A 14,195-nucleotide genomic window follows, 5' to 3' on the forward strand; every position below is an offset into this window, starting at 1 on the left:
CGGCCAAATCACAAGTATCCAGACTTGGCACTGCCCACGACGCGCGTGTCGCCAACTAACTTGATCCAAGGTAAAGAATGCAAATCCTGTGAGAACTGAACACCTCAAATGTTGCAAAGGAGAAGCGTCTGTCTTCTTAAACAGGAAAAGGGCAAATTCAAGTTCACAGAAATATTTGCCTCAGCATTAAGTCCATTCTTTCTAGAATTAAACTATGATCCGCGCTGGCAACGCCTGTTATTATCAACTCGCGCTTTTATCCAGAACAGCAACAGGCAGCTGGGATGAATCAAGTAAGATGCAAACTGGACAGTATTCATATAAAGGAAAATTGTTCAAAATGTTGATATAACACATCTAAAACTTTAATAAAAAAATAAACAAAAGGCGTAGCCTAACGGAGAGTGGTAAACTAGCCACAGCTTCTTGTTATTATAACGGGCGTTCCAATTACAGTCTTACCTTTCTCATGAAGTGGACGGTGAAGACGTACTCTCCTAATTAGACGCCACTGTTAATCTTCCAACACATAAAACACGCGTTTGCTAGCCCCTTTAGATTACCCTCTGAACTTCTACTACATCGGTTTTAAAAACTTTAATCGCTAATCGCTGTATCCTTTTTAACAGTTGTCTCTAAAATACAAGCCGCGCCGCTTCTGTTCGAATGTCCATAGCCTCACCGGCTTGCTTGCAGGCTCATACGCATGAGGGGTGGGTGGAGCGTTTGGGGGATTTGGGTTGGCTCCGGGACCGCCGCTCCACACCCCCTCCGATCAAATTACCAGCGACTTCACTGAAAAAAATCATTCTTTGGTCTAGCTTATTTTACTCATATAAATGAGTTTATTTTACATACAAATGGTAAAATTTAGAATTTACTTATATTTACTAGTTTACCCAACAAAATACAGGGACTTTCAACTTTACATTACTTATTACATTGCCTCTACTAAGTTTTTTGTTTAAATCCAATTATACATAGTTGGGCGGGCTTTTACTTTTGCGCATGCACACTGAGCAATTTCTCATTCGTGCACAGTGATCATCATACGGGTATGCTCACTGAAGAGCTTCTGATTTGTGCAAATTAATCACCTGATTTATATTCATCGAACTGGCGGGTCTTTAAACCATTTTTCTTTATATTTCTTGGAATTGGTAAGATATTAATTATTTATAGTTTATATCAGTTTTTTTTATGTGCGCAAGACGTTAATAACTTACATTCCATATAAGCTACGATAATGTGAACAGCTTGTTAAGATGTTTATGTACTGCGGTTTAATTGCAGGCATTTATGTAGGTATTTTTGTTGTTAATTTGTCTACAACTCTCCAAAGAACTGACTGACTTATAGCGTGAAAGTGTGTGATTATAGTATTTATTACAAGTAACTTTTATTCTCCTCGTAATCAAAACCTGTCGAATGTCCTTTTTTTCCTCCATTCCAAACGCCATTTTTCGAGCACTTGTTTCGCGATAATCAAAGCTTGCACAATTTGCAACTGGATTTATAAATTACATAGAGCAATTAATTATCTGAAGACACGGAGATGTACAGCTGCTCGTGTAAGTTTAAAAAATCTTTAACAAAGATCTTACATTCGGCGTACTTTTTAAAATACTTGAGTATACAGTATCGCCAGTTTCAATATAAAGGTACTTCCTGGGTAAAAACAAAGTTTCAGAACAGGTAACTTATGATGCTACAAAAACGTCATTGCAAGAGAGAAAATGGGGAAACTTAAAGAAGACTACAAGGCATATCGTTTCTGCGTTATTAAGTTGTTGAATTGATATTTTATGTATTATATTTTTATGATTCATGGCACATAAAATGGTTATTTATAAGAGGTATTCATTATTTTCTATCAGAATTTTGAATATATTCTCTTAGTATACTATTTCGTATGGATAGCAGGTGGCAGCCAGTATTAACAGATAATTTGTATACTAGCTTATAAAGCAGATATATCTCTTAGAGTTATGTAATTATGTTATTATGGTAAAGATAAATTATTTGGAAATCGCAAGTAAAATTAATTTTGTCATTTGTTTACTATTTTTACACAAAGACATTATACATTCATGCAAAATGTTTTGTGTGTTTAAATTTATGACAGGTAATCACCAGAAAATATATATTTATAGCTGCACTTGATACTACTCCATGTCTAAAATTACATATTTATTTTTAATAATTAATGCTGCATTATTTGCAATTCTTGTAGGTGTGAAATGAGGTGGTATTGTAATTGCTGCAGATCTGCTTAAGCACTACTGACTTCTTCACAGCAGTTTTGTACATGGTCAGATTTGTGCAGTAGCAGAAGCAAAGCACCCATGTTTAAAGGAGCCAGGCTCTTAGTCTGGTTATTATGGTTGGCAGACCAGCTTAAAATATAAAATGGCCAATTACAGGACAACATTAAGGTCCCTTGGATGCCCTGAGCTGAATTCATTAAAGAAGCAGTTGCAGGAAAAGTCTTCAGCAAGAAATATTAAAAAACCCAAGAAGGCTGAAGTGAATTGTCTTCCACCTTATCCAGCTGGGGAAATAAAACAAAGTCTTGAAAAAGAAAGAGAGGGGCTTTTGAGTGAGGTGAGGAAGAAAGATAATCACAGTGTTATCACCCAAAAAATGGCCAAAACATTTTCTCTCCGAAGAATTGAAGATTTCAAAGCAAGATGGCCAGCTCTCTTCAATGCCACTCAGGTACTGAAAAAATGTAAGTAATTTATCTTCTAAATTATTTTGCATTGTTAAAGTTTCTTTTTTTCTGTGTAATATGGTGTAGTTTTAGAGCTTTTTAAATAAACAGTTGTTTGTTATCATTTCAGAATTGTTTGTAATTAGTTCCACTTTATGATTTGTGTTCTATGTGTGCAGATCAGCAAAGAATTCCAAAGAATCCCAACAATCCATCTGGTTGCAAAGTTTACGTCTTCCCTGGATAAATTCACACCAAGGCTGATAAGCATTTTCCGTAATAAGGGAGGTGCCGTAGAAAAAGAAACCCAGATGATGCTAGATATCTTATGGGGTAAGAAACATAAGTACATTCTTGCGAGATATTTATTAAATGACCTGGTTTGGTTGCTTTTTCACAATGCCTCTTAATACTGATTTAAACAGGAAAATACTCTCCACAACTGCGGTGGGTTGGCACCCTGCCCGGGATTGGTTCCCTGCCTTGTGCCCTGTGTTGGCTGGGATTGGCTCCAGCAGACCCCCGTGACCCTGTGTTCGGATTCAGCGGGTTGGAAAATGGATGGATGGAATACTCTCCACAAGTGAAGAGAGCTTGTTCTCTGCTGTGTGATAAAGTACCTTGGTGAAAATGTGGAGGATCTTCTCAGAGTACAGTATGTGGTAAGTGGATGAGTTTTATTGTTTTTCCTGTTCTGTTTGCGGAGATAGAGCCGGTATCTCAATATTGCATTGACTGAGTGGAGTTAAAAAACACAAAAAAAAACTCTAATCTATACAATGACAACTTTAAGAAACTAATAAATAAAATATATACTACTATAATATGTTAGTAACACTATATTCTTTCACTCAGTAGTTTATATTACTTTAATTTTTCTTTGCTTTGACAGTATATTGCACTGTTGCATGTCAAAAATAACACATATGGATGCTGATGCATAAAACATTGAAAACCAAAGAAATGACCAAGTCAAGTTTAGAAAAGGCTTGAAAGAAAAGCAATTGATTTCATTTGTTGGGTGATGCCCTCTACACTGGATGTCATCCATCCTGATTATAAAACATTAGTAATCTGAAATTTTTTCACGAACACTTTGATATTGTTTGGTACTATATAGAATTAGTTTCTATTAAATTGTATTGTGTCACGATTTGCTTTGCTTTTTTTGCTTTAAAACCTGAGATTGAAATTCTTCTCAGCCAGCTCTACCAGTATAGGACAAGGAACAGTTAAAGTGTTTATTTTTTGGTGGAGTATTCCTTTGAAATATAGATGTATTTGTTATTGATATTAATTATGGCATTTTATTTTCTTTAAGATGTTGAAGCTGATAGTATTCAGTCTGACTGGAGTCAGTATGCTCTCAAAGTAATTGTGGCAAAGCATGAAGGAGCTCCTGATGCAGAACCAGCAGATGTTGGTGTGATTGTTGAGTAAACTAAATCTGTAAATAATTTTGGTGAATTTGCAACAGCATGTGCCATGTTACTATGTGTTATATATTCACTGAATCTAAGTTACCCTAAAGAGCTCAGATATAGCCAGTCAGTCATTTCCTAACCCGCTATATCCTAACTACAGGGTCACGGGGGTCTGCTGGAGCCAATCCCAGCCAGCACAGGGTGCAAGGCAGGGACTAATGCTGGACAGGGCGCCAACCCACCGCAGAGCTCAGATATACTTTAGAAGTATTCCAAAAATTGTTTTTGGAATTGAGTGGTCTCAAACATAGCTCAAAAGTTCTTTCTTTAAAAAAACAGGTTAATGTGCTAATGTTAGTGCTTTATTTTTTGCATCAGCTTTATTTACTGCAATATTAGAAGACCATATTGTTTTGTATATACAGGGTATGACCATATTTTGGTCAAAAAAAGCATTGTTTGCTGGATTTTTTTTTGTATTTACCCACCAATATAGAGGCCCTATTTTACATAAGAATTTGTTAAGGTGGGCTGCACGGTGGCACAGCAGTAGTGCTGCTGCCTCACAGTTAGGAGACCTGGGTTCGATTCCCAGGTCTTCCCTGCATGGATTTTGCATGTTCTCCCCGTGTCTGTGTGGGTTTCCTCTGGGTGCTCCGGTTTCCTCCCAGAGTCCAAAGACATGCAGCTTAGGTGCATTGGCGATCCTAAATTGTGCTTGGTGTGTGTGTGCCCTGCGGTGGGCTGGCGACATGCCCGGGGTTTGTTCCTGCCTTGCGCCATGTGTTGGCTGGGATTGGCTTCAGCAGACCCCCATGACCCTGTAGTTAGGATATAGCGGGTTGGATAATGGATGGATGGCCCTACTTTACACAAGATTTTGTTAAGGTTATTAAGTTTACAGCTTCACAGTTAACCTTATTTTGTAAAAGTTACATACTGTGAACTAGCAAACATTTAGAAGGAAATTAACAATTTGGATTGTAAAGTAAATTTCAGTGTTAATGAGCCCATAAGATGGCTGTAGGCTTTTGCGAAGAGAAAATAAAGGTAAAATAAAATCTACATTGTAATTACTGTTATTTGTAAAGAAAAATATTGTAATAATGTTTTATACATTAAAATACAAAAACTATACTCTTGTGCTTTTTTCCACTTTTATGACTTCTGTTTGAAAAGGTAAGAATATTGAGTTACGCTTACTCAAAAAAATTATGGCAATCAATTGTGTAAACCTTTTTAAGTTTATTCCAATTAAAATCTTGTGTAACTTATACATACACCATTTGAGTAGGGTTAAATTATGAACACTAGTTGTTTCAACTTAAAAAAGTAATAATTTTGTAAAAGAAAATGTTAGTTAATCCAACAAATTCTTATCACATTTTTATTTTCACTCAACTCAAAAAGCAATGTTAAATTTACATTAATACCATTGTAGGATTTACTTAAAAGTAGTGTTAGTTGAAAGAACTTAAAAAGGTGAATGCAATTGATTGCCATAATTTTTTTAAGTTTATCCAACAAGTTATTTTTTTCAGTGTTGGAACTGCTCTGGACCCGACGAACTCTTCAAGTGGGACCAGTGACTCCAGCTTCAGATTACATCTTTGAAGGTTTTTAAAAGTTTAAAGACAGTATAAAATATATTAAACATGATGTAGTTTTTAAAAACGTCTTTAAATATTTCAAGATCCTTTTAAATCATTGTGAAATATCTTGAAATGATGATATGGTTTGTCATAAAAAAAAAAAAAATGATCTCTTCATGTTCTGCTCGGTGCTTCGCATCGCCACATATGAATATATTGTTGGCATCGCCTGGTGTTTATAAAGGAGGGGGCTCTTAATGCCTCATTCCGTGACTATACCCCCAGAACGTAGTGCAATGGCAGAGTGTTAAACTGTTTTTAAAAACATTAGTAAAAATCATAAATAAAAATATCAGCTGTTAAGTCTGTTGCGAAGTTCAGGAGATAATTCATTCTTAAACGCTCGTCACGCACCTGTCCATCTTTTCATTCATTTTCCACTAATATGTAAAGAATTAACCTCGATGCAGTGAAAAAGCTTTTGATAATTTCTCATTTCCTTTATTATTTGAAATTTTTGACACTGCATGTTTTCAGGTCTTCAATCAAAATTTGATATTAGATAAATGAAAGGGCAACCGAGTGAACAAACAAACTTGTTTTTTAAACTTATTTACCTATATAATAAACATAATTTATGCAACAAATACATTGTTCTTGCTGTTAAGAATGCAAACACTTTAAGTTGTAGGAAAAAAGTGCACTTTAGAAACGTCATTCTTTTTCTACATTTAGAAAATGCTATACTGTATGTATCTCTTTGTTTAAATATGTGTGGTCTTCTTGTTGGCATCGCTGAACATGAGGACAAGAGTTGTGCCAATGAAAGTCATAGAAGCCATTTTGAGGCTGAAAAACAAGAATTAAACCATTAGAGAGATTGGTTAGGATTACCTAAATCAGCTGTCTGGAATATCATTGATAAGAAAGAACACACTGGTGAGCTCAGAAATCACAAAGGGACTGGTCACTTATTTAAGAACGCTGGAATGTGAAGGTGAATTATTATTATTCATCCATCCATTTTCCAACCCGCTGAATCCGAACACAGGGTCACGGGGGTCTGCTGGAGCCAATCCCAGCCAACACAGGGCACAAGGCAGGAAGCAATCCCGGGTAGGGTGCCAACCCAACGCAGATTATTATTATTATTATTAGTGGTAGTAGTAGTAGTAGTAGTATTGTAAGGTTTTTGTTTTTGACCAAGAATTCATTTTTTACAATGAATTTGAATCAACTCTTGATTTCACTGTTAGAATATTTTGGTTTTGACAATAGGATAACAACTACAAGTTTGCTTAGATCAATCCACATCCATAATTAAAAAAATGTAAAAACAAAGATTGTAACAATAATTTTACTTGCATCCATCAGTTAGATGAAGATGTAAAGGAATTGTGAAAAAACAGACATCACTTTCTGTTTTTAATAGATAAAATATAACATTATATAACTTTTTTATTTTTCATTTGTGAAGACTACATCATTTAAGCTGATTTGTGTATTCTATTAAACACAAAGGAGTTTTGCATTTCAATACATTCTTATTTATCAGGGTGCTGGAGAGTGATGACATGTTGCCTGACCCAATATATATAGCAAAGTCTCAATTATTGAAAAGCATCCAACTTAAACATCAAATATCCAGATTATATGGTTAAAATCTAGTTTAAATAAAATGTTCTACATATTACAGTAATTCAAACATGTATAAAGACAGAATGCCTTCCATGGTTTCTTCTAGCTTTGTGACCAGTGCTGCCAGTATAGACACTAGCTCCTATAACCATGAACAGTGTAAAGGGGTTCAAAATGAGGTAGACGGATGGATTTACAGTGGTATAGTGGAAGCTGCTCCTAAGGATTCACTATTTCTCATTGTAGACTCATCTTCTTATCAATGATTTCTTTAATGGACAGCTCATGTGATTCTTATTGCTCATCTGGGCACTATTAAAGGCTCATCTTTAGTTTTTTCATTGTTGGTGTTATTATTATTATTATTATTATTATTGTGTTTCCAGTCCCAGTTAAATAATTAAGGCATGAAATCATTTGATTTATTTTTAAAATTGCAGATAAAGAGGCAGATAACATTGGCTGGAAACCTATGAGAACTCTTATTAACTCAGAAGGTCTAGTCAAATGGTGCCAGGGCCCAACTACACCAGTCTTGGTATACATTTGGAATGATATTGATCACATTAGGAGAAAGTCAAATCATTCTGGCATAACATGGTGCTTTCAGCTTTGTTGTTCTAGTGGAAGGAAACCTAAAATGAGCCTTGTTTCCCCTGTTTAGAAATGACAATCACCTCATAATGTTAATTCTAAAATTGTATTCACCATTTAAGCTGTAACTACTGTAGAAGTGGGAAAGCTTCGAGACTCAGAATGTGCTGAGTAAACTGTTATATGAGCACTCTACTTCTTTCACTTGGAAACTGCTCAAGACACAGTTCATTGTTTCATTTCTAGCAATCTATGTTAGCTGTTGCCAAACATGGTTACTCAACGGTCTTGTCATTTTTATTCAACAATGGGATTGACTTTATAGTTTTTCTACTCACCCAAAATTTAATAACTGCCTCTCACTGTCGTACTTATATGATTGTCTGGGGAGCCATCTTACAGAGAGGAATTGTATTTGAGTTAGTGGCATGAAGTTTTGAAAGAACGATGCAGAAGAAAATTCAGACATGCTGGGGTCATTACACTTAAGCCAAAAATTAATCAGACCAACTGGATATAGAAATGTACAAATCGAAGAAGAGCAGAACCACTAAGTCTATAAATAATTAGATTTCCTAAGAAGCTAGTCTTCTCTTGCCAATATGTTTTCCCTTGACTTTAAATAATGTGCAAATGCTAAAATGAATGCAACTTGGCCTTAAATAACCCCACACCATAATGTCACAACCTGTACACACAGGTGCTGGAGCTTGGAAACAAATGGCATTATGAGAACAGGACTCTAAAATGGTGCTGGTGTTACCTCACTGACAATAACCTGTGGAATGACAACAATAAACCAAACAAAATCTTGCCACTCCTTATTCTCATACAGTAGCTGACACTTCTCATTCAAAGCCTTAAGTTTAAAAGGAAGTGGAAGTACCATAACCAGATTTAGATGTCACTGCCAGATTCTAAAACAGAAGTCACTGTGCTCTCCCCAGTGTCTTAACTATCAGTACAAACATGGATTGTAAATCACTCTGAGATATCCTAAGTGTTACTCCTTTAGCATTCACTGCGCTGGTCCACATGAGCACCAAGGGTAGGGCCTCATAATCAACAGTCATCTTAATAGAAGACTAGCAGGATGTTTTTCAGTGTTCTGGTCCTGCTAAACCTTTAAGCTTTGATTATCACTTGTGAACCACTGTTCCAGAACTTTTTAGCCTATTACAAAATAAGCAGTTCAATAAATTACCTGGCAGTCTGTTATTGAATGGAATGTATTATGAAGTTTCATTTTCAGATGTCATTAAATTTAAGGACTAATAGATTAGCTGCCAGAAATATATCAAGCAAATACAGCCATTCATTTGTCCAGCAGGCCAGTACTGAGTTTTGGTAATAAAATACAATAAAAATGAAAGGCTATGGAAATCTCATTAAAATTAAACATTTCAAGTTTTTAATGGCCACCTAGTGAACATGTGAATACTGAAGAACTAGTCTGTTCTTTTCTCACACTTGATTTAACACTAGAACTACCAAAGCCTACGAAAAAACCCGTAATTCCGGCCCACCTTAAATTCCTTTGCACCTCTTCGTCGGCGTCTTTTCTCTTGTAAATGTGTCGATCAAGACAACCAGCAAGCAGCCTGCTATACCATCCCCCCCAGCAATGCAGAAAGGGCAAACAGTTCTCCCAGCTCAAGCCTTGATTATCTTGGAGTGAAGTGCAGGAGTTTTAGGGTGGAAATAATAGATCGTTATTTGGAACACATGCATTTCATGTGTGTTCCGTGTCTAGAACAATCTATTGAAACACATCGTTAAAACAGAAACGTTTTTCATGTTTTAGTAATAAATGACAAAATGTAGACATAAACTGTAAAATGTGTGAAGGCTGAAGTCCAAAGATCAAATAAACACTTTCACAAAAGGTGCAAAGATAATAGCTTCCGTGGTGCAGCAGTAAGAACTGCTGACTTGTAATCAAGAGGCTGTGGGTTCAATCCTGGGTGTCTCGCAAGTTTACCGTTTTGAGTAGTGAGCTGCTCTTATTATTAATATTATACAATAAATACATATATTTGATTTGCGCCTGTAACATCCATCCATTTTCCAACCCGCTGAATCCGAACACAGGATCACAGGGGTCTGCCGGAGCCAATCCCAGCCAACACAGGGCACAAGGCAGGAACCAATCCCGGGCAGGGTGCCAAACCACCACAGGACACACACAAACACACCCACACACCAAGCACACACTAGGGCCAATTTAGAATCGCCAATCCACCTAACCTGCATGTCTTTGGACTGTGGGAGGAAACCGGAGCGCCAGGAGGAAACCCACGCAGACACGGGGAGAACATGCAAACTCCACGCAGGGAGGACCCGGGAAGCGAACCCAGGTCTCCTAACTGCGAGGCAGCAGCACTACCCACTGCACCACCCGTGCCTGTAACAGCCAGTGTAAATTTATAGTACTTGTAAAAGTTAACTTTATTTTCACTTTCCCCCAGCCACCACAGATGTGATGCTACTAGTTTTTATTTGAAACTGTGAATAACTGTAGATGTGAGCATGAGTGGTGTTTTGAGACAATGGAACTGGAAATTTTCTGATCTGGAGAGATAAAAGCTGACACACAATAAAACTGAATAAAAAAAATTAAAGTGACAATGTGATAGGCTACCAAGAAGGCAGATTCACCAGTGTTTGAGTGATGTCAAAGCCGCACTGACAAAAAACAGAGACATACTGTAAGTACATATGATATTTTGAATAATTCATTTTATGACCTGTATAGTACTTTTCGGAAAATTGTGGCACTGATGTAACATTATTCACATTATTCATATTCATTCTCATACCTTCTTGCGGTTGTAATCAGTGACCACATTTTTTTTTTTCAGATCTTGCCCAATCTCCACATTTTGGTGCATGATGGTGTTTCTTTTGTATTCCAGGACTTGCAGAGGAAAGAATAGTAAAGAGAGGTCAGCTCCATGCTATATACAATCATCAAATTCAAATGTTAACAGTTCCCACACACCCAAGGACTGTCCTTCCTACATTTACGACATGTGTACCTGTTGCAATGAGCAGGAGCGCTCAATAAAACTGAATAAAAAAAAAATTCAAGTGACAGTGAGACACAAAGAAGGCAGATTCACCAGCATTTGTGTGTCAGCTTGTATCCCCCCAGATCAGAGAATTTCCAGTTTCATTGTCTCAAAACACCACTCACATTTATAGTTATTCCCAGTTTCAAATAAAAACTAATAGCGTTAGATCTCTTTGTATCATGATTGTGATTGAGAGAATGAAAGTGAAAAAAAGGCTAACTTTTACAAGTACTATAAATTTACACCATCTGTTACAGATACAAATCAAGTGTATATTAATATTGTATAATATTAACAGTAACAGGAATTCACTACTCAAAAAAAAGTAAATTTGCAAGGCACCCACAGCCTCTTGATTACAAGTCAGCAGTTCTTACTACTGCACCACAGAAGCTGTTGTATGACACTTACACCTTTTGTGAAAGTGTTTGATATTTGGACTACAACCTTCCCACATTATACAGTTCATGTTGAAATTTTATCATTTATTACTAAAACATAAAAAACGTTTCTGTTTAAACGATGTGTTTACATAGATTGTTGTAGACACGGAACACACATGAAATGCATGTGTTCCGATTAATGATTTATTATTTCCCCCCTAAAACTTTTGCCCTTTTTGCATTGCTGGGGGAGTGGGGGGGGAGATGGATATAGCAGGCTGCTAACTGTTTGTCTAGATCGATACGTTTACAAGACGAAAGATGCTGACGGAGAGGTGGAAGGATTTAAGGTGGGCCGGAATTACAAGTTTTTTCATAGGCTTTCATAATTCTTCTGTTAAGGCATATAAATGTAATGAAATGGACACAATAATTTATTTCATAGGTCCCATTACCACAATGCATTTTGTTGATGAGCTGGCTATTCATTGTGACAAGACATACAGCAGAACATGGAGAACACAGGACCTTGGGCTTCTTCTTCTTGTGCTGCATGGATATCAGAAGAATAAAAGTCACTTGTTATATCTACTGGTGACATCTAGGGGCTTTGATGAAGTAATAAGGAGAATGCTTGCTTATAATAAATTATTAATAAATATAAAAAAGCCCTCTTTAAAGCTCGCTCAGAATACTATTCTACAATAATAGATAGCAATAATAAAAATCCTCGGGTACTGTTTAGAACAGTGGCTAAATTAACAAATGGAAATTCAGATCAACAGTGCAAAATACCAACAGAAATTAGCAGTACAGACTTTATGAACTTCTTCAATGAGAAAATTAAAAATGTAAGATCCCAGATCTCTGCATCACACTACAAACCAAATACTAGCTTAGCAGACCCTGCCTCACATTGCATTCAGCACTTTAATAATTTTAATCCTGTAACTGAGCAGGAAGTCTTAACTTTAATTTCTAAAATGAAGCCCACTACTTGTTCCCTAGATCCAGTGCCAACAAAACTAGTAAAAAGTGCAATGGATGTTCTTGCAACACTTATTCTAAACATTATCAATACTTCATTATTGCATGGCACAGTACCTGATGCACTAAAAATGTCAGTCATTAAACCATTACTTAAAAAGTCAGACCTAGACCCACACATACTAAATAATTATAGGCCTATTTCAAATTTACTGTTCCTCTCTAAAATACTAGAAAAAGTAGTCACCAGTCAGCTTCAGTCATACTTTAGGCATTGCAATTTATTTGAGAAATTCCAATCTGGTTTCCGCACTGGTCATAGTACAGAAACGGCACTAACACGGGTTGTAAATGACATTCTGATATCCTCTGATGAAGGAAACTCCACTGTAATTACGTTGTTGGACTTAAGTGCAGCATTTGAAAACATTGACCATTCTACAACCCCAATTCCAATGAAGTTGGGACGTTGTGTAAAATGTAAATAAAAACAGAATACAATGATTTGCAAATCCTTTTCAACCTAAATTCAATTGAATACAATACGAAGACAAGATATCGAATGTTCAAACTGATAAGCTTTATTGTTGTTTTGCAAATCTTCACTCATTTTGAATTTGATGCCTGCAACGCCTTCCAAAAAAGCTGGGACAGGGGCAGCAAAAGACTGGGAAAGCTGAGGAATGTTCAAAAAACACCTCTTTTGAACATTCCACAGGTGAACAGGTTAAATGGAAACAGGTGTTTGTCATGATCAGATGTAAAAGGAGCATCCTCAAAAGGCTCAGTCGTTCACAAACAAGGATGGGGCGAGGTTCACCACTTTGTGAACAACTGCGTGGACAAATAGTCCAGCAGTTTAAGAACAATGTTTCTCAACATACAATTGCAAGGAATCTAAGGATTTCATCCTCTACTGTCCATAATATCATCAAAAGATTCAGAGAGTCTGGAGAAATCTCTGCACGTAAGCGGCAAGGCCGAATACCAACACTGGGTGCCCGTGACCTTTGATCCTTCAGGCGGCACTGCATTAAAAACCGACATCATTCTGTAAAGGATATTACCACGTGGGCTCAGGAGTACTTCAGAAAACCATTGTCAGTTAACACAGTTCATTGCTACATCTACAAGTGCAAGTTAAAACTCTACCATGCAAAACGAATTCCATATATCAACAACACCCAGAAACGGCGCCTGCTTCTTTGGGCCCGAGCTCATCTGAGATGGACTGACGCAAAGTGGAAAAGTGTGCTGTGGTCTGATGAGTCCACATTTCATATTGTTTTTGGAAATCATGGACGTCGTGTCCTCTGGGCCAAAGAGGAAAAGGACCATCCAGATTGTTATCAGCGCAAAGTTCAAAAATCAGCATCTGTGATGGTATGGGGGTGTGTTAGTGTACATGGCATTGGTAACTTGCACATCTGTGAAGGCATCATTAATGCTGAAAGGTACATACAGGTTTTGGAGCAACATATGCTGCCATCCAAGCGACGTCTTTTTCAGGGATGTCCCTGCTTATTTCAGCAGGACAATGCAAAGCCACATTCTGCATGTGTTACAACAGCGTGGCTTCGTAGTAAAAGAGTGCGGGTACTAGACTGGCCTGCCTGCAGTCCAGACCTGTCTCCCATTGAAAATGTGTAGCGCATAATGAAGCGCAAAATATGGCAACGGAGACCCCGGACTGTTGAGCAACTGAAGTTGTACATCAAGCAAGAATGGGAAAGAATTCCACCTACACAGCTTCAACAATTAGTGTCCTCAGTTCCCAAACACTTATTGAG

At 36.9% G+C, this 14,195-nt stretch overlaps 1 protein-coding gene across 1 annotated transcript in view; it reads right to left on the bottom strand.

Annotated features, from left to right (window-relative positions):
* Positions 1 to 690, bottom strand: part of pear1 (platelet endothelial aggregation receptor 1) — a 150,434-nt gene extending 149,744 nt beyond the window's left edge. Inside the window, exon 1 of the mRNA XM_051922965.1 lies at positions 463 to 690. Coding sequence (XP_051778925.1) covers positions 463 to 471 — 9 coding nt within the window. The 5' untranslated portion in view covers positions 472 to 690. The remainder of the gene's footprint in view (positions 1 to 462) is intronic.
* Between the last annotated feature and the right edge of the window lie 13,505 nt (positions 691 to 14,195).

This window comes from Erpetoichthys calabaricus, chromosome 2 (genome assembly GCF_900747795.2).
Source record: "Erpetoichthys calabaricus chromosome 2, fErpCal1.3, whole genome shotgun sequence".
NCBI lineage: Eukaryota > Metazoa > Chordata > Cladistia > Polypteriformes > Polypteridae > Erpetoichthys > Erpetoichthys calabaricus.